Here is a 20,370-nt window from a genome sequence, read left to right on the forward strand (position 1 = left end):
CTGAAAGTTTAGGGATAGCTTCCTCATTAAAACTTTTCTTTTAATAATATTTTAAACCCACCTTCATTGTCAGAATTCTTAGAGACAAAGTTTCTAGAAAAATGATGACTGGATCACAAAAAGCTTATTACCCCATGTATCCAGGGGTTCCTAAGAGTTGAAAAAAGGCAACTTTGGGAGTTCCCACTGTGGCGCAATGGGATAGGTGGTATCTCTGCAGCTCTGGGACACAGGTTCGATCCCCCCCAGCCACCGTGGGCTAAGGATCTGGCATAGGTTGCAACTGCAGCTTGGATCTTATCCCTGGCCTGGGAACTCCATTTGCCATGGGGGCCCCCCCAAAAAAGGCAAGTTTAAGGATCACCATAGCCCTTAGAGTAAAGATCATCTCTATCATTTTACTCTTTAAAAACTTCATGTGTTTAGAATTATAAATGGGTAAATATCACTAGAAAAAAATTTGAAAGAAGTTTAATACACACCTAATGTATTAACGATTTTTATTTCGTCATTCTTTAAACACATCCCCTTCCCTACCATCCCTCAGCTATTATGTTGTGTGGAAAATTGGGGCAAATGCCTTAAAGTGTAAAAGGACAAAAGGAGGCCATTTCCAGGTAGTAACAGTGCCACCTGGTGGCATTTTCAATTCTCCTCCCTGAGAATCTCGGAGGAATATTAAACTCAGATTGACAGACCTGCAACTACAGGCATAAATGCATCTTGTATCAACATGTGATATGTTGATATTAATATATATGTTATACTTTAATTATATATCATAATATCATATACTATAACTAATAATTAATATAATTAATAATAAAATAGATGATGTTAATACGTTTCTAACCAGCTGACTTAACAGACCAGGTACCATCATATTTTCCAGTAACCCTTTTCCAGTTTTGTCTGTTTAATTTTTTATTTTACTTTATGTGGTTTTTTTTAGATGTAGTCATGTATTTTCATTTTTTAATGTAGTCGACTACATCTACTTTTCAGAAAAAAAAAAAAACGGATTGGGTACCAATTAGTATTAAATAGTAGCCTCTGCCATTATATATTGTGTTTTGCCTTCTGAAACTTTATATCTTTATTATTTTATAGCTTCTACCTCCACATCAAACACAACTTCCACCCCCACACCAACCACAACTCCCACCCCCACACCAACCACAACTCCCACCCCCACACCAACCTCAACTCCCACCCCCACACCAACCACAACTCTCACCCCCACACCAACCACAACTCCCACCCCCACACCAACCACAACTCCCACCCCCACACCAACCTCAACTCCCACCCCCACACCAACCACAACTCCCACCCCCACACCAACCACAACTCCCACCCCCACACCAACCACAACTCCCACCCCCACACCAACCACAACTCCCACCCCCACACCAACCTCAACTCCCACCCCCACACCAACCACAACTCCCACCCCCACACCAACCACAACTCCCACCCCCACACCAACCTCAACTCCCACCCCCACACCAACCTCAACTCCCACCCCCACACCAACCACAACTCCCACCCCCACACCAACCACAACTCTCACCCCCACACCAACCACAACTCTCACCCCCACACCAACTACAACTCCCACCCCACCAACTCCCACCCCCACACCAACCACAACTCCCACCCCCACACCAACCACAACTCCCACCCCCACACCAACCACAACTCCCACCCCCACACCAACCACAACTCCCACCCCCACACCAACCACAACTCCCACCCCCACACCAACCACAACTCCCACCCCCACACCAACCACAACTCCCACCCCCACACCAACCACAACTCCCACCCCCACACCAACCACAACTCCCACCCCCACACCAACCACAACTCTCACCCCCACACCAACCACAACTCTCACCCCCACACCAACCACAACTCTCACCCCCACACCAACCACAACTCCCACCCCCACACCAACCACAACTCTCACCCCCACACCAACCACAACTCCCACCCCCACACCAACCACAACTCCCACCCCCACACCAACCACAACTCCCACCCCCACACCAACCACAACTCCCACCCCCACACCAACCACAACTCCCACCCCCACACCAACCACAACTCCCACCCCCACACCAACCACAACTCCCACCCCCACACCAACCACAACTCCCACCCCCACACCAACCACAACTCTCACCCCCACACCAACCACAACTCCCACCCCCACACCAACCACAACTCCCACCCCCACACCAACCACAACTCCCACCCCCACACCAACCACAACTCCCACCCCCACACCAACCACAACTCCCACCCCCACACCAACCACAACTCCCACCCCCACACCAACCACAACTCCCACCCCCACACCAACCACAACTCCCACCCCCACACCAACCACAACTCTCACCCCCACACCAACCACAACTCTCACCCCCACACCAACTACAACTCCCACCCCCACACCAACTACAACTCCCACCCCACCAACTCCCACCCCCACACCAACCACAACTCTCACCCCCACACCAACCACAACTCTCACCCCCACACCAACCACAACTCCCACCCCCACACCAACCACAACTCTCACCCCCACACCAACCACAACTCCCACCCCCACACCAACCACAACTCCCACCCCCACACCAACCACAACTCCCACCCCCACACCAACCACAACTCTCACCCCCACACCAACCACAACTCCCACCCCCACACCAACCACAACTCCCACCCCCACACCAACCACAACTCCCACCCCCACACCAACCACAACTCTCACCCCCACACCAACCACAACTCTCACCCCCACACCAACTACAACTCCCACCCCCACACCAACTACAACTCCTACCATCGAAGCAACTACAACTCCTACCATCTCAGGAAATACGAGTACTCCAGCCTCAGCAAATGCTTCTGCTACCTCAAGTACACCCACTCCCTCCACAGCCACCTCAGGTAAGAGAGATTCCCTCACAGCTTCTCACTGAGGCATCAGGGCCTTTTGGAGGATGACAGGTAAGTGTGTTGTTCAGGAATGGGGAAGTGCATATAAAGGGACCCAAGATGACCTTGAGTACAAAACCATGGAGTCACAAATGCTAATAGCAATGGCAGAGACACTGAAAGATTACCTGCAATTCCATTCTGTTCCCCTTTCCTCAAGCACTTTCTAGATGTGGAATATTTTTATGAAGTTGGATTTTATGAAAGCTCCTTTTCTAGCTTCCTTCTCCCTAGGAGATTTTTGGAAATAATGTCAGCTTCTTTGAGAAGGTCAGGTCCAAATAAACACTGACTCTGCAGCCCCACAGATCTAGATCCCTGGTCTACTGAAGGAGAGAGTCACTTCTACTCTGATTCCACATCACGTGTTATTGAAAATTATGACATTAAATGGTAGCATTGCTCAAAGAGTCCTAGACATGACCAGGGCCATGGTCCAAAAGACAGATGTTTGGGGATATTTATCTAAGACAAGATGATTGACCTCAAGCCAAAGTTGAAATTAAAACCACTTGCCTCATTTCCTAAAGTTTGGTGTAAAGCTAGTGTCAGTAAATTTTATCAGTGAAGGGAAACTAATAAGTAGTTTAGGTTTTGTGGGCCATACATAAAACCTGTTACAACTTACTAACCTGGAGCTGTTACAACTATTCCACTCTGCCGTGTTAACATCAAGGCAGCCATAGGCAATATACAAATGAATGTGCCTGACTGTGTGCCAATAAAACTTTATTTGCAAAAACAGAAGACTGGCTAGAATTGGCACACAAGTCATCGTTTGCCAAACCCTGGTCTAAAGGAATGCTCAAACCTAGGCTTCAAGTGTCTAGATAAACCCTGTTATTCCCAGTTAGGGGACCTGAGGTTCAGTGAGGGCAGCAACTTGCCCAAGGCCAAAAGTCAAGGTGATGTCTCCCTATGCTTACTTCTTGTGGCTTCCCCATCGTTCTTTGATAGACCTGTGAAATGAATGATTAAGCAAATGGAGCCAGAGCCTGTATCAAAATTTGGTTCCCAGACTTCTTTTGTGTTTGAAGGGTCCACTCTGAAGGCTAGATCAAGAGAACCACAGCTGCACAATCAGTTCTCCAGTAGGGAGCTTATCTAAGCTGTTTTGCTTCCCTAGACACTCTTGTAGAGTAAGGCAGTCTTCTTGTGTTCTGGCCGTACACTAACTAACTCTGGGGCACAGGGCAAATCACTTCTGTCTTGGCTTCAACAGACTCATCTGTAGCAAGGTGTGACTGAACTAAATAGCCAGCCCGGAGTTCCCATTGTGGCTCAACAGGTTAAGAACCCAACTAGTATCCACGAGGATGTGGGCTCTATCAGTGGGTTAAGGATCTGGCATTGCCGCAAGCTGTGCCATAGGATGTGGCTAGGATCCTGTGTTGCTGTGGCTATAGTTTAAGCCAGCGGCTACAGCTCTGATTTGACCCCCATGGCTTGGGAACCTCCATATGCCACGAGTGCAGCCCTAAAAAGACAAAAAAAAAAAAAGCCACCCAAATCCTTTTCCCACTGTGACATCCTACGACTCTATTCCTGGCACACAGAAATGCTAACAAGTCTGTTCTTTATTGCCAGGGAGAAAGCACACCGGGAGTTATCTGTCTGGTATATTCAGAATGGAGCTACACTAAATTTCTTCCCTAGAATTTTCCAAATCATCCTTGCAATGTGACTGAGGCTTTTTTAAAAAAGACATTTACTTTACTTAGAATGTTGGTTTACATCTTGTTAAAGGGGTGACCCTCACATGGTTTATGAGATCCTGTGCCATCCCTCTTATGTCCCATAGCCTGGGGTTTGGGATTTGGGGTTTGATTTTGTGTGTGCGGGTTTTTTTTTCCCTCTTAAAATAGAGCAATTTTAGGCTCACAGCAAAGTTGAGAGGAAGGTACAGAGATTTCCCATGTTTCCCGGTCCTTGTGCCTGTACAGCCTCCCTTATCATCAACATCCCTCTCCAGATGGCACATTTGTGACAACTGATGACTCTACATTGGCATATCATAATTGCCCAACTCCAATTTACGTTAGGGTTTACAGTCGATGTTGTATATTCTATAGGTTTCGACAAGCATATGATGACATGTATCCATCACTACGGTATCATAAAGACTGTTTTCACCTGCTTTTTCATCCTCCCTGCTAACCCTTGGCAACCACTAATCTTTTTTACTATTGCCATAGTTTTGCCTTTTTCAGAATGTCATGGAATCCCACAGTATGCAGCCTTTTCAGATTGGCATCTTTCATTTAGTAATGGCGTTTGAGTCCTCCATGTCAATTTTCAAGGCTTGAGCCCTGAGTAATATTCCATTGTCTGATTATACCAGTTTGTTTATCCACTCACCTACTGAAGGACATCTTGGTTGCTTCCAGATTTTGGCAATTATGAATACAATGCTCTAAGTGTTTGTATGCAGGGTTTTGAGTGGATATAAGTTGGTAAATATTAAGTAAGTACTTAGTTACATCAGGTAAATTACAAGACAGGCACTTGCTAGGTCATGTGGTTAAGAGTGTGTTTAGTTTTGTAAGAAACTGCCAACATGTCTTCTAAAGTGGCTGGACCATTTCATGTTCCCATCAGTTTGAGAGTTCCTCACCCCCAGTATTTTAGTTGTTATTTTTTAACAGGAGTAAATTGGGTCCATAGGTTAAAAGAAGCTTAAACAGGGCAAAAGTATATGAAATAAAAATGAAATCTTCCTCCTATCCTAAACTCCTAGGACCCAGACTCCAGTTTGCTTCCCCAGAGGCAGCTTCTGCGGCCAATTTTTTGTGTTTGTGCAAATACAAACATATATACTTGTATGTTTCTGTGTATTCCTCTCCTTTTTTTTATCATGAAAAAGAGCAGGGATTTCTGGCTATATACCCTAGAGTGGAATTGCTGGATCATAGGGTAAAACTAAAAATAAACTACCCTGTGATCCAGCAATTCCATTCCTTGGTATATAGCCAGAAAAAAAAATGAAAACACTAACTTGAAAAGATCCATGCATCCCCATGTTCATAAGAGCACTACTTACAATAGCCAAGACATGGGAGCAACCCAAGTGCCCACCAATAGACTGGATAAAGAAAATGTGATATGTGTGTGTATGTGGCTGTAATGATAGCACTTATATGTAGAATCTAAAAAATAATACTGGAGTTCCCCTCGTGGCACAGTGGTTAACGAATCCGACTAGGAACCATAAGGTTGCGGGTTCCATCCCTGGTCTTGCTCAGTGGGTAAAGGATCCGGCGTTGCCGTGAGCTGTGGTGTAGGTCGCAGACACTGCTCAGATCCCGAGTTGCTGTGGCTCTGGCGTAGGCTGGCAGCTACAGCTCCGATTAGACCCCTAGCCTGGGCACCTCCATATGTGGTGGGAAGCGGCCCTAGAAAAGACAATCAATCAATCAATCAATCAATTAATTAATTAATTTAAAAAAATACAAATGAGTGTATATACAAAACAAAAACAGACTCGCAGATAGAGAAAGTAAACTTGTGGTTACCAAAGGGAAGACAGACAAATTAGGGGTATGGGATTAACAGAAACAAACTACTATGCATAAAATAGATAAGCAACAAAGGTAAATTGTATAGCACAGGAAATTTTAGGTGTTATCTTATAATAACTTGTAATATAGTCTGCAAAAATACTTAATCCTATGCTGTATGCTTGAAACTAATACAGTACTGTAAATCAATGATACTTCAATAAAAATAGACCATGTTGGAGTTCCCATCGTGGCTCAGTGGAAACAAATCTGACTAGCATCCATGAGGATGCAGGTTAAATCCCTGGCCTTGCTCAATGGGTTAAGGATCCGGCATTGCCGTGAGCTGTGGTGTAGGTCACAGACACGGCTTGGATTTGGCGTTGTCGTGGCTGTGACATAGACCAGTGTTTATAGTTCCGATTTGACCCCTAGCCCAGGAACCTCTGTATGCCACTGGTGAGGACCTAAAAAAAAAAAAAGAGAGAGAGGGAGACCATGTTATACCCATTTTAGTTTATGTATAGCTTTTTTTTTTTAAGCAATGATTTCCACCCATAGGATCCTAAGAATCTTAAGACAGCACTGAGGGTTGTCAGTCACTTGATTCTATCCTGAAACCAAAGTTCAGAATCATTTCACTTAACAAAGATAAAGAAAATGGCTAACCAAGCTCATCTTTTGGCCACTGCCCTAACTTTTCCTTCTCAGATCCCATCAATTCTCCAGAGACAGGCAAGATGCTGCATCCTGCCTGGTCTAGGAGTCCCAGCCCATGGTGTAGTAACCATTGTAATGTTCTTCTCACCATTTATTCAGGTCATCCACCCAAAAAACCAGCGATCCCCTCATCACTTCCTCTTAGAATCTTCACTGGATTAATCCACTTTGTTCCCTTACTATCCCTTTCTTTTCTTCGTAGGTCTGTATACCATGCATACTAACCAAAATATAACACCTAATTTATTTTTGGCAGCTTCTTGCCTAGTCCTCTCTGTAAGTCAGTTGTTCACAAAATATGATGCTTTCTCTGAAATGGTTTTAGGGAACACTACCTAGTGTTAGAAAACCAGATGTCAAGGTTCTGGAGGATCCTTGAGGTCCAAATTATTTCCTTATTCCTCAGAATTAGAAGATGCCCTCTCTCTCTGCACAGACTCACCCACCTCTGATCTTTCCTGTTTGACAAGTGCTTGGCTCCAGAATTTTAGCAAAAAACTTTCCAGAGACATAAGAAAATATGTACTAACAGAAATTGACAGAACATTGTAAATCAACTGTAACAAAAAAAGAAAAAGAAAAAGAAAGAAAATATGTATTTGTTTCTAGCTGATTTAAGGGTGTGCCATGGAGTAAGACAGCTGAAGAATAGAAAGTGTTCAGGAGGGGAGGCATGAATATTTAAAAGCATGTTTCTGGGTGCTGTTTGTTTGTTGTCATTCTGTGTATTTTTAACGTTTTTCTACTCCATTGCAGGTTCCAGGAACCCTTGCCAGCAAGATTCCTGTAAGGGTGGTTCTTCATGTGTTAGTCTGAATAATACGTTTTTTTGCCTGTGTTCAGAAGGGTATTACTATAACTCTTCCACCTGCAATAAAGGTGAGTTAGAAGGGATGAATCAGGTAGAGCTGCATCTCAGACCTAAAATAGAAGAGAAAACTTAAACTAATAGCAAGAAGAACTTCTATAGTATTAGAGGCAGATTTGGAGGCAACAAAGCCCAGGAGAGTACAGAAAAGAGTCCCGTCTTATTTCAGTGCAAACTGATGGGAGAGGAAATGGACTAAGTCAGATTTATGAGCTAGTCCTAAAGGTGTGCGTGTGGATGGGTCCCTTCACCTGACCTGTTCAAGGGAATGGTGCCATGGGATCAAAGTCAGAATGATAGGTGTTGACGTCCCTGGACAGGTACAAAGGTGTATAAATATTAAGTGATGCTGTTACATGGGGACACTGATGCAGAATTAAGGTGATTTCCTAAAACCACACAGACCATCCGGAAACCTGGTCTCTGACCTTGGTTCAGTTCTCTGTCCTAAGATTTGCACAGGAAATGAAGGCATTGTATTGGCCACAAAGATTAGATATCCCAAAAGCCAAAATAGATGTTCATATTTTTAGCACTAATAATCTCATTTTGGGGATCCACACTAAGTCAATGACCCTAAATACGGGAAGTTTTATGCACGAAGAGGTTCATTGCAGTTTTTTCTCTTTTGAGTAGTTAAATGCACTGAAAACAAGAAATGACTGCATTGGAGTTCCTTGGTGGCTCAGCAGGTTAAAGATCTGTTGTCACTGCTGTGGCTCAGGTCAATGCAGTGGTGCGGGTTCAGTCCCTGGTCTGGGAATTTCCTCTTGTTATGGGTGTAGCCAAAAGAGAAAAAATGAAACAAAACAAAATAAAAATGACTTCATCGATAAAGGAAACATGTACTTCCTAGAATGTTTTGTAGCATTTAAAATGATAATTATGAAGTCTAAGTAATGATTTGGGAAATGCTTATGTAATATACAAAGACATGATATAAACTTGGAGTTATAATGATGTAAACTAGGGACACAAAAAAGCTGGGAGAAATATGCCAAAATGAGGATAGTTGTGGTAGGTTAGGTGAGGGTTGGGGTCATGTTTTTCATATTCACAGACTTCCTGTAGTATCATCAGACATTTAGAATTTTTAAAAAATTATCTGTTTTAAAGAAAAGAGAAATGCCTCTCTTCACATTAAATATCACAGAAAGATTGTGTTTGAATTTCAGGAAAGATTTTCCCTGGTAAAATTACGGTCAAAATATCAGAAACAACTGATCTAGAACATGAAAATTCTGTGGCCTATCAAAATTTATACCTTCAAGTTACAAATTTTGTAAGTATTTTCCAACCATCCTTCCTATACAATTATTCTTTATATATATATATATATATAAAATGATTTCTATTTTTTCCCATTATAGCTGGTTTACAGTGTTCTGTCAATTTTCTGCTGTACAGCATGGTGACCCAGTTACACATACACGCATACGTTCTTTCTTCTCACATTATCATGCTCCATCATAAGTGGCCAGACATAGTTCCCAGTGTTACACAGAAGTAGCTTATTGCTTATCCATTCCAAAGGCAATAGTCTGTGTCTGTTAACCCCAAGCACCCCATCCATCCCACTCCCTCCCCTGATACTATATATAGAAAACCCTAAGGACTCAACCCAGAAACTACTTGAACTGATCAACAAATTCAGAAAAGTAGTAGGGTATAAGATTAATATTCAGAAATCAGTCACATTTCTGTATACTAACAATGAAATATTAGAAAAGGAATATAAAAATATAATACCTTTTAAAATTGCACCCCAAAAAATCAAATACCTGGCCAAGAACGTAAAAGACTTATATGCTGAGAGCTATAAAACATGAATCAAGGAAATCAAATAAGATGTGAAGAAATGGAAAGCTATTCCATGCTCCTGAGTTGGAAAAATTAATATTGTAAAAATGGCCATACTACCCAAAGCAATCTACAGATCCAATGCATCCCTATCAAATTACCCATGACATTTTTCACAGAACTAGAACAAACAATCCAAAAACTTATGTGGAACCACAAAAGACCTAGAATTACCAAGGCAATTCCGAAGAACAAAAACCAAGTAGGAGGCATAACTCTCCCAGACTTCAGGCAATAAATATTCTTTAACTGACTTGTTAGACTGATATTCGGGTGGTACAGGCTGGTACCAGTGATTCACATAGGTGAAATGCATCCTTATTGGTTGGTGAAGAGCAGCTGTTCCAAATTCTTGGGTGCCGTGGCTTCCTGGTTGCCTGGACTCCACCTCTGGGACCCTGGGACCTCCCCGTGATCCTACACCTAGAGTGTAACACCCAGCACTGCAGAGAGCCTTTAGAAGCCTGCTATAGCCATGCTATACTTGTTTTTATGGAGGCTATTAAAATATTTTTTAATGGACAGATAAATTAATTATACTTAAAAATAAGTTATTTCCATAGATGTGAAGAGAAAAAAATTATTTGATTACTCAATGAATTTATTACATTTATAGTTGATCATCACAATCCAGTTTTATAGTGTTTCCATCCCACACCCCCAGCACATCCCCCCACCCTCCAACCTCTCTCCTTTGGAAACCATAAGTTTTTCAAAGTCTGTGAGTCAGTACCTATTCTGCAAAGAAGTTCCTTGTGTCCTTTTTTCAGATTCCCAACCTGTCAGTGAAAGCATTCAATGTTGGTGTCTCATTGTCTGACTGACGTCACTCAGCATGATCATTTCTAGGTCCGTCCATGTTGCTAAAAATGCCGGTATTTCATTCCTTTTAATGGCTGAGTAATATTCCATTGTGTATATGTACCACATCTTCTTGATCCACTCCTCTGTCGATGGACATTTAGGTTGTTTCCATGTCTTGGCTATTGCAAACAGTGCTGCAATGAACATCGGAGTACATGTGTCTTTTTGAGTCATGGTTTTCTCTGGATAGATGCCCAGGAGTGGGATTGCTGGATCAAATGGTAGTTCTATGTTTAGTTTTCTGAGGAATCTCCCCACTGTTTTCCACAGTGGTTGCACCAATTTACAATCCCACCAAGAGTGTACTAGGGTTCCTTTTTCTCCACACCCTCTCCAGCACTTATTGTTTGTAGACTTTTTGATGATGGCCATTCTGACCAGTGTAAGGTGGTACCTCATAGTGGTTTTGATTTGCATTTTGAAGAGAAAAAAATTTAAAGGTGTTTTTTCCATTTTACCATCCAATTTGCATACATTTCTAGACTAGTCCAGCTTTTTTAATGTCCGAAGGAACTCCTTCTAAATTAACATCCGTTACTTCTTTTTCCCATTGTCAAAAATGTCCAAATGAGCAACAGCTTCATTTCTTTGTGATTATTGTGAGTGAATATGTCGATGTGAGAGAGGTGGAGATCTCTATTCTAAAACCACAGCTGTCAGACAGGAAGGCCTTAGAGAAGGTGTCCCATCAGTGTTTCTCAAAGTTTAGTTTTGAAGGAAAAAATGTTAGCTTGGAAATATGTCTAAGCACATAATTCTAGGTGAAGAAATGCTTTTTAAAACTAACATCTTACTCTATGATACTGCCTTTCCGTTTGACATTATGTCATTGTAAAGAGTTTTATTGCTAGAATTGGCTAAAAGTGAAAAGTTATTATCCAAATGGTCTTAGAGATTGTACATATAGAGTGAATGCTCACAACCAAACAGCCAGTGCCTGACACTGCTCTGATAAAACCCATGTCCACTGCATCCCGGACTTGCCCTGGCCCCTTTGCTGTTCCACCTGCACATGAGGGGCACATGGCCATGACTTAGCCTCTTACCCTGGGTCTGCATTCCAGTTCCCCACTCAGAAGATATTCAGTACATTGAAGATAGCAACACAATGTTCCTGTCTCCAGGGAACCCCTCAATTGTCTTATGTGACTTCCCCAATCCCTGGTCCCTGGAGCCACTGCATTTCCCAACTTGCTTTGGATCTGAATGTCCAAAGCCCTGTCTGGCTTCAGGCCAACGCCCTGGTCTTCGGAGATAAGTGTAGCAACTTGATCTCAGATAGGACTTGATGGTCCCAGGGGTACCAGGGCTGGGATGGAACACTTTCATAATTTCTGAGAGTCTTTGAATCTGAAAGGGATCTGCCAGAATGCCTTTGCAGCTCCTAGAGAGAGGAAAAGAGAGACAATTGACTTTCTTCAAGGTCCCCTTTGCAGACTCTGTAGCTGTGGCAGTGCCAGCTCAGGCCCTGAGGGGTCTCCCAGGGCCCATTTTCTCCCCATGCAGAGCCAAATGGACAGTCCACATAGGGATTTTTTTTTTTAATGAGTCATATTGGAGTATAGTTGACTTACAAAGAGTTAATTTCAGGTATACAGCAAAGTGAATCAGCCATACATATACATATACATATATATCCATTCCTTTTCAGATTCTTTCCCCAAATAGGTCACCACAGGGTACTGAGTAAATTCCCTGTGCTGTACAGTAGATCCTGGTTACTTACTGATTTTGTACATAGTAGCGTGTCTGGGCCAATCGCAACCTCCCAGTTTATCCCTCCCCTCAATGTTTCCCCATAATCAGAGGGATTTGAAGTTTCCCTGTTGCATGCCATACCTGGCATTGCATGTGTCATATTTCTAATTCTCAAAATAGGCACCTGGGGGAGACGGTACTTTGATACAGGTTTGCAGGTGAGGTAGGTAGTCAAGGATCAGGAAGGCTATGTAACTGAATAACTTACGGAAGGTCACCCAGCTGACGAATGAGGATGGGGAGATGGGAGCCCAGGACCTGCCTGACCACAGAGCCGCTTCTCCTTCTCTCCTGCTGGCTCTCTTGTGCCATGGACTCCAGACAGGCCTGTTTGGATAGTTCCTGCCCTCCTGTCCAACCCTGCAGCCCTTCACATTGAAAGGTGTATAGCCTTAAATCCTCAGAGGGTTACCTGGAAGAGGGGGAAAAAAAGGAAATCTTTTCTTCCCTGTGCCCGATGCTAATTTTACAATCCCTTCTTTGGAATTAAGAAAACTAAATGGGCAATGGTCAGTAGGGGAGCTGTAAGGAAAACTTGGGGTGGAACTTGTTCCAGTTAATTTGTTCCTAAGACTCCCAGGGCCCTGAGGGTTTATAGGAATACCAGCTTTCCCTGATATTTAAAAGAATTAAAATGAATATGGACATATTCTGGATACAAGGCTGCCCAGACTAACTAAATTTATTTGAATTTGACTAAAATAAAAAAGAAATGATTTGATATCTTTTTAAATGACATTGGCTGATCTTCTAAAATATGGGGTCCTTGTGGGAGAAAAATAATAAAATTCTTGGGTTATAAAAAATTTGCACCAACCATGTTCAACATTGACATAATAAATATGGAGACCAGGGCCCAAAGAGAAGACATTTCCAAAGTCATGTCTTTCATAGTTAATTCATTCAGTCATCAGTCAACTGGTACCTGTTGAGTGTTTCATGGGGATTGCCCTGTGCTCAGTGCTATGGGTGGGAATGGGTGACAGACAGGTGTATGCATGTGGGGGGTGTGTCATGAGAAAGAGGAAATTAACTCCAGCCTGACATCAAGAAACTTATGTTCCAACTGGGACCCCTGCCCTACCTCCACCTCACCCCTACTAGAAGTCCCAGCTCCGTCTCTGGCCATGTCTTTATAAGTATCTAGAGTTGTCTCTGCCTTTTTTTTTAGGGCCACACTTGCAGCATACGGAAGATCCCTTGCTAGGGGTCGAATCGGAGCTGTCACTGCCAGCCTACACCACAGACACAGCAACACTAGATCCAAGCCACATCTGCAACCTACACTGCAGCTCACAGCATTGTCAGATCCTTAACCCACTGATCAAGGCCAGGGATCGAACTCTTATCTTCATGGATACTAGTCAGGTCCACTACCACCAAGCCACAATGGGAACTCCCAAGTTGTCTCTGCTCTTGAATACAACTCAATCCCAATAAGATCAACTTGTGCTGGAGCCCTTCCCAGTTCCCATTTCACAAAGCCATGTATCATATATACCATCTCATTTCCTACATCGTATAGCCCTATGTGGTGGGAATTACTGATCTCTCAGATTTTCCAAGAGGAAGTGAAGCCCAAAGAAGTTAAATTTTGCAGCAAAGATGACAAGTTGTGTAATGTGACACTCCAGCCTGCTACCTTCCGAGTGGCACTGTTTCCCAGTGTTGGTGTGGGTGGCTCCTTCTTCTGCTTCCTGGCCCCACATGACTCTCGAAATGCTTTAAGTCCCATCTCCTTTATGAAGCCCTCTCTGGTTTGCTACAACTGGAAGTGAGTTTCTTTGAACTTCCACATTAGATTGTACTCTCTGTGGCACTTACCTCTCTCAGCTCCATGGTGTAACCTCCTATTTGATCACACGCTGGGTCTGCCCATCTTGGTTATCTCTATGTTTCTGGCATGATGCCTCAGCAAGGTAGGCAACTGAGTCTTCCTTTGGTAAACTGATGAGCGTATGAAGTACGCGTAAAGATAAATTAACAAATGTGCAGAACTTCACAGTGGCTTTGAAAAGACAAAAGTTAGTCACATTATTTTTAAGACTGTGATCATTGATTTGGCTGAGTGCTTTGAGTTTCCCCCTTCTTCCTGGGGAGCTCTGCATTGTATCAGGATCGTACTACTTTGAAGCAAAAAAATACTGAACGTTGTTAGCGTGTGTGTGAAGAGTAATTTGCTGTGTTATATAAATGTGTTTAGAAATAGATTTATGTTAAAATTAAAATATAGCATCACGTTTCCCCCTCTTTGTAGTTACTAAATCTGTTCTTCTTCTCCACAGTTTAATGACACATTTAGCAATTCTGAGTACGGACAGACCGTAATTCTTAAAGTAAGGTAAGTTTACTGTGGACCGATGGGTTATTTTGGAAGCAGGTGTGAGTTTGCCTAACTTCCTGTCTTCTCTTGCATTCCCCATGCAGCACCAAGGCCCTAGGGTGGCTGCTCACATGTTAAGAAGAAGTAGTCAGTCAGAGGACTGCAGGGGCCCCTGCCTCTGATGTCACATTGACCCCAGCCTGGGTGGGTGGGGTGAAGCCTGGGACAGCAAGTTGCTGTCTGTAATTGGCTGCTCAGCGACTTACACACATGGTCTAGGGCATCACCTGGATCGGTTTGGTTGGTTTGATCCCTTGGCTACAAACCACACCTAGTCCACCCCTGGAATGTGTATTCCAGGAGGTCAGGAGGCGAATGAATGGCTCACGGCCATCTCTTCCCTCATAGCGGGGAGTATGGCAGACGACAGGAAGGTATCAGTCATGCACCTGGCTACTGAAGGCCCTGTCGTGAGCTCTTTCTGCCATGAGAGTAAGCATGCAATGAGCCCAGCAACATTCAGTGACCAGGACTGCATGCTATTTGGGGACCCAAAAAGGCAGAGGACTCTCAAGAAGTCAGTGATTCCATCTCAGCCTACCCTGAAGCAGATTGATACACAAGGGCTGCAGTCTGAGGAAAGAATGTCCTAGGATGCATGGAGTCATCTAGTACTGCAGCCCTAACATTTCTGTTTTACGGTTTTACTACTGCATCTCTCTTTGTAAACTGTGTCGAATCCTATTGTGGAAAAAGATAATCTGTATATACTTAGATATAGTATATATCTATATAGAGAAGGCCTCCTAAATATGGTGAGTTTTGATCTTGGTGGTGAAGGAGGGGCACTTGTGATTGGGAGCCAGGAGGCCAGCAGGGAGCGTAATGGGATGCACAGAGCAAACATCAGGCAGGGAGGCTGGGCTCTGACTGCAGAGGCTGGAAGCGGGAGGGATAGCAGACCACTGTCATGTAGTGTTTAAGGACGTTAGTTTGGTTGAGGGGACGACAGGGTGTTCATACATCGGGTTGACCAGGTAAAAACAGGAATGGTTAGGTGTGGGTGTGTCCGCTAAATCTGTACTTGAATCCTGGCCTCAGCATTTTCTTGCTGTGGGACCGGGCAGGCATTTTCACCTCTCTGAACTTTCGATACCTCTTCTGCATGACTGGGATAGTCTGATCAACTTTCCCGGAACCCTGGGAGAAGCGAATGAGATACCATTGAAAAGATGCCCTGTGTAAAGTTTCTGGCGGGTAGTCAGTTTCAGTATGTGTTCATTTCCATCAGTTTCCCTTCCAGAATACCAGATCCTACAAGTGTGATGGAGAGCTGGTCCCACATGGTCACTTGGGGAGCCGGGGGGGGGTCCTTAAAATAGTGTCCCTACTTTCATTCTTAAGGAGTTACTACTGAAAGGACGCCCATGGAGTTTGGAAGCAACCCCTTGCCTGTGAGCTCAGGGTCCTGGAGAACACCACCTTCCCCCAGCTTGGGGGCTGAGGAGGGCAACGAGACCTCAGTCTCACCTCAGAAGACATTTCTTTGACTCCAGACCAGTGTCCTCTCCTCTGACTCCCAAGCTCTTTATTTACTTCCCAAATGCTGCAATGGGAAGGATGCTCAGAAATTCTCTAACCTTCAAATCTCTCTCTGGACAGAGGAGGACACTCAGACTGCGGGAAGCTGGGGCGGGTCTTGGGTCACGGAAGGTGGTGACCATCCTGGGTTCTTAACTCCCAGGCTATGCTCTAGCCATTTACACTGTACCTCTTTGTCACTTAGTACACAGCTGCTCCATCCTTTCCCTGAACAATTCTGTGATTCTAACGTCTTGCCTCTTGAATCAGAGTATATGTTAGTAAGTTCTTCAAACGAATGAATGATGGACGGCATTTCTTTCGTAGCCCCACTGCAGAATTATACCATAGATCTCTAGATAAAGAATAGCTTATGTGAAATACCCCTTTCTCACTGCCCTGTACATTCCACTACCACCTCCAAATCCCATCATGAACAAGTCATGATAGGAAGCTTGAAATTAGAATTCAGCCCTAAAGAGACCAAAAGCAGAAACAAAGCACACGGCCACAAATCAGAGAAGGAAGGGGGTTTTGTTTTGTTTTGTTTTGTTTTGTTTGTTTGTTTGTTTTTGGTCGTTTGTCTTTCTAGGGCCACACCCGCAGCATATGGAGGTTCCCAGGCTAGGGGTTGAATCAGAGCTACAGCTGCCGGCCTATACCACAGCCACAGCAATGCGGGATCTGAGCCAAGCCTACAACCTACACCACAGCTCATGGCAATGCTGGATCCTTAACCTGCTGAGCAAGGCCAGGGATTGAACCCACAACCTTATGGTTCCTAGTCGGATTTATTTCCGCTGAGCCATGATGGGAACTCCAGGAGTTCTCTTCTTTAAGCCCTTTCTCTCTCTCTCTCTCTCTCTCTCTCTCTCTCTCTCTCTCTCTCACTCACTCAGTGGTTGGATCATTTGACTCCTTTTGGATAATGAAAGAATTAGAACTTGGCTGGTCCTAGCGCCCTGCTTTGCAGTGCTGATTAGAGAGAGACTCCTATAATGTCTTGCTCATCACAAGCCATTAGTGTCTGGTGGTGTGATTTGGTATCAGATGCTGATGTTCACCACAGCCCCATCGCTCCTTGGAAGGCAGCTATGCTTACCATGTACCACCAACACCCCATCCCTCCTTGGAATCAACTCTCCTCTGGGTCAGGTGGGCCCAGACCCCATCATACAAGCATTTTGAAGCTGCTTGCTGGCTTCCTAGGCCCTTTCTGGGAGTGACCCAGACACCATATGGTCAGCTGCCGCCCTCTCTGTGCCCAAAGACAAACACGCACCTCCCAACCCCCATCTCTCTCAAAGCACAAGTCTGGCATTTTACAGCTCATCCAGAGACCTATTCTTGGAAGTTCCCTGGTGGCTTAGCAGTTAAGGATCCAGCGTTGTCTCTTGATTTTCTGCAGAAAGTGACAACTTACTATTTCAGATGTCATTTATTCTACTTCTGGTTCACTCCAGGCTCCTAGGTCCTAAAAATAAGCATCCATGATTTTCCTAAGTGTCCTCCAACAGGACCTTGTTGTACCCCTAGATTTCCTCAGAATGCATTCTAGGCCAGAGATCTCTAGGCCTATAAATGTCCTTCTTATGGCAACCCCAAGCCTCCCTGGGATTTGGGCCTCAACTGTGGCTATAGAACAGTGGGTTGGGACAAGCGTGGGGAGATTGGAGAGTCTGGGAGGTCTGAAGATCAATTTGTTGATGCTTCAATTCAACTTAAGTGATGGGTTCATTTCCATTTTTAGCACAACTCCTTCAGCAAGATATGAAATGCGTGCCAGCAACCAGCTTGTTGAGGTAGAAGTAGTAAACATTTTTAGAGAAACTACAACAGAAAATGAGAGTTCCATATTTAATGCCATTGACCAAGCAATTAAAAGCAACCCAAGTGACTTTACAGAATATATCCGTAAGTACTAAATCATTTTATTCAACATTTACCTGAAGATATGTCTACCTTTTTGTGAACTTTTCTATTATATGTGTGAAAGAGGCCAGAAGAACTGAATCACTGAATCCACAGATGTCTCTGAGTTTCCTTTGAAACCGCCCTTTCCTCTCTTAATTGGCTTCTGCTCCTTTATAACCATTCTCCAAGCCGTCAGACTGACTAGTTTGTTCCTCTTCTTGGAAGGTTGTCTTAATAAACAACCTCTGGACAGGGAAAGATGAAGAAAAGAGAAACAAGGGGGCTCTATGCTCCGTTATCACTTTCCACATGCTTATAGAAAGTTTTCCTAGGCTGTTTTCCTTTTAGGCAGACACACAAGTCCACAGCAGAGCTGTAACAATTCATTTTGCTGTGTTACCAATACCCCAAAACTTAGTGGCCCAAAACATTAACCATCTGTTTATTACAATACCATAATTCTCTGGGTCAGGATTTGGGCTGGGCTCAGCTGGGTGGTTCTGCTGATCTAGGCAGGGCTTGGCTGATCTCTGCTGAGCTCACTTAAGCTGCTGGGTGGGTCCACTGGAGGTGAATGATCTCAGATGCTCACCTGGATAGTTTGTCTCTGCTCCACACAGTATCTCATCCTCTAGCAGGTTAGTCCAGGTTTCCAAGGTGGCAAGAGGGTGCGTTTCAATTCACAGGTGTTTCTCACTCTCCGCTTGTGTCACATTTACAACTGTCTTCATGGCCGGAGCAATTCACATAGCTGAGCACTGTGTGGCAGGCCCCACCACGGGGCATGGGTACAGGAAGGTAGGAAAAAATTGACGTGATTAGCACAACCACCACAGCAGTCATCGGGAGTTTCTCTTCTCAGAGGTACCTTGGCCAGCCCTGGGGTCGGTTCTGTGCAACTGGTTATCAGTCCTGGTTGCCAAACCCAAAGGCCTCTGTTGAGGCACAATTTATCTGACAGTTCTGTAGCGTTTGCACTGGTACCCTCCCCTTCCTAAAGTCCTCTTCTCTCTGGCCCTCCATCCACCATTCTCCTGATCCCCTTCATCCCGCCTCCCTCATCCTTCATTTTGAGACTTCCAAGACTCCTGCTTTACCCTCTCACGTTTTGCTTTTTGATGATTGTAACCTCCATGTCCTCATTTGCAAAACGTACCACTCTTTCTAAAAATATACTTAAATCCTGTTTGTATATAGTGTTCAAACATCTTTCTCTCTTTCTAAGATGTCACAGAGATTCTCACGGTTCTCTCAGGAACTTGGAATATAAATGCTCTGGAATAAAACATGATGCTGCCAGAAAAGATGGGGCTCTCCTGCACCATCCCCTCTCCGTGGCTGTGGTCCCCTTAGCAATGTCCATCCAAGTATCCTTTCCTGGCAGAAGAGACTGGAGCAAAATAGTTGCAGAGCCATTCGATTTTTCTCTTGTCATTCATGTTACTCCAACCAGGCCTGACCTTTCCATGAGCCCCTGTAGCATAGAAAACACACACACCCCTTCATTCGGCCATTTTTCTTTTCTTTCTCACTTTTCATGTTTAACTCTTTGCTCATTGCCATCAGATTTTCTTCTTCTTGTTATTGTTTTCGGTTTTGTTTGTGGCAAACCTACGCTCATTTGGACTCTAGACTGTCTCTGTCATACTTTTAATATTCCATCTTTGGTTAAGAGACCTTCTTTGCATATTCTGTCTATATCTCTCACCTGAGAGTTTCCTATGAGAACCATGCCAGTTTCTTAAATTAACTCACCCTCTCCCATGATTTTTTTGTAGTTCATTGGGACCATATGCAGCTGCACAGTGAGAATTACATTTTCAGAGCTTCTTACTGTTTTAACCTATTTTCATCTTCCTGAGTCTCATGCCATGGAACTGTACCTTACCCTTTCTGAACACTTCAAAATGTGTCTCTCAAAGTCATACTTCTCTATCTGGCTATCACTTGGTCCTTATCTTCAAAAGGACCCATCGCTT

General features: G+C 43.9%; 2 protein-coding genes across 2 annotated transcripts in view; both read left to right on the top strand.

The window, feature by feature from the left end:
• Nucleotides 1–20,370, top strand: part of LOC146397695 (uncharacterized) — a 43,277-nt gene that overhangs the window by 10,683 nt on the left and 12,224 nt on the right. Inside the window, exons 3-7 of the mRNA XM_084989974.1 lie at nt 1,111–2,958; nt 7,980–8,102; nt 9,267–9,373; nt 14,859–14,914; nt 18,228–18,391. Coding sequence (XP_084846100.1) covers nt 1,111–2,958; nt 7,980–8,013 — 1,882 coding nt within the window. The 3' untranslated portion in view covers nt 8,014–8,102; nt 9,267–9,373; nt 14,859–14,914; nt 18,228–18,391. The remainder of the gene's footprint in view (nt 1–1,110; nt 2,959–7,979; nt 8,103–9,266; nt 9,374–14,858; nt 14,915–18,227; nt 18,392–20,370) is intronic.
• Nucleotides 2,895–20,370, top strand: part of MUC13 (mucin 13, cell surface associated) — a gene marked incomplete at its 5' end in the record, with an annotated part of 29,700 nt that continues 12,224 nt past the window's right edge. Inside the window, 5 exon segments of the mRNA NM_001105293.1 lie at nt 2,895–2,958; nt 7,980–8,102; nt 9,267–9,373; nt 14,859–14,914; nt 18,228–18,391. Of these exon segments, the coding sequence (NP_001098763.1) occupies nt 8,045–8,102; nt 9,267–9,373; nt 14,859–14,914; nt 18,228–18,391 (385 nt within the window).

The sequence above is a fragment of the Sus scrofa genome, chromosome 13 (assembly GCF_054392235.1).
Source record: "Sus scrofa isolate SSC_HxYL_T2T_F1_AM1 chromosome 13, Sscrofa_HxYL_maternal_Yorkshire_Landrace_v2.0, whole genome shotgun sequence".
In the NCBI taxonomy this organism is placed as follows: domain Eukaryota; kingdom Metazoa; phylum Chordata; class Mammalia; order Artiodactyla; family Suidae; genus Sus; species Sus scrofa.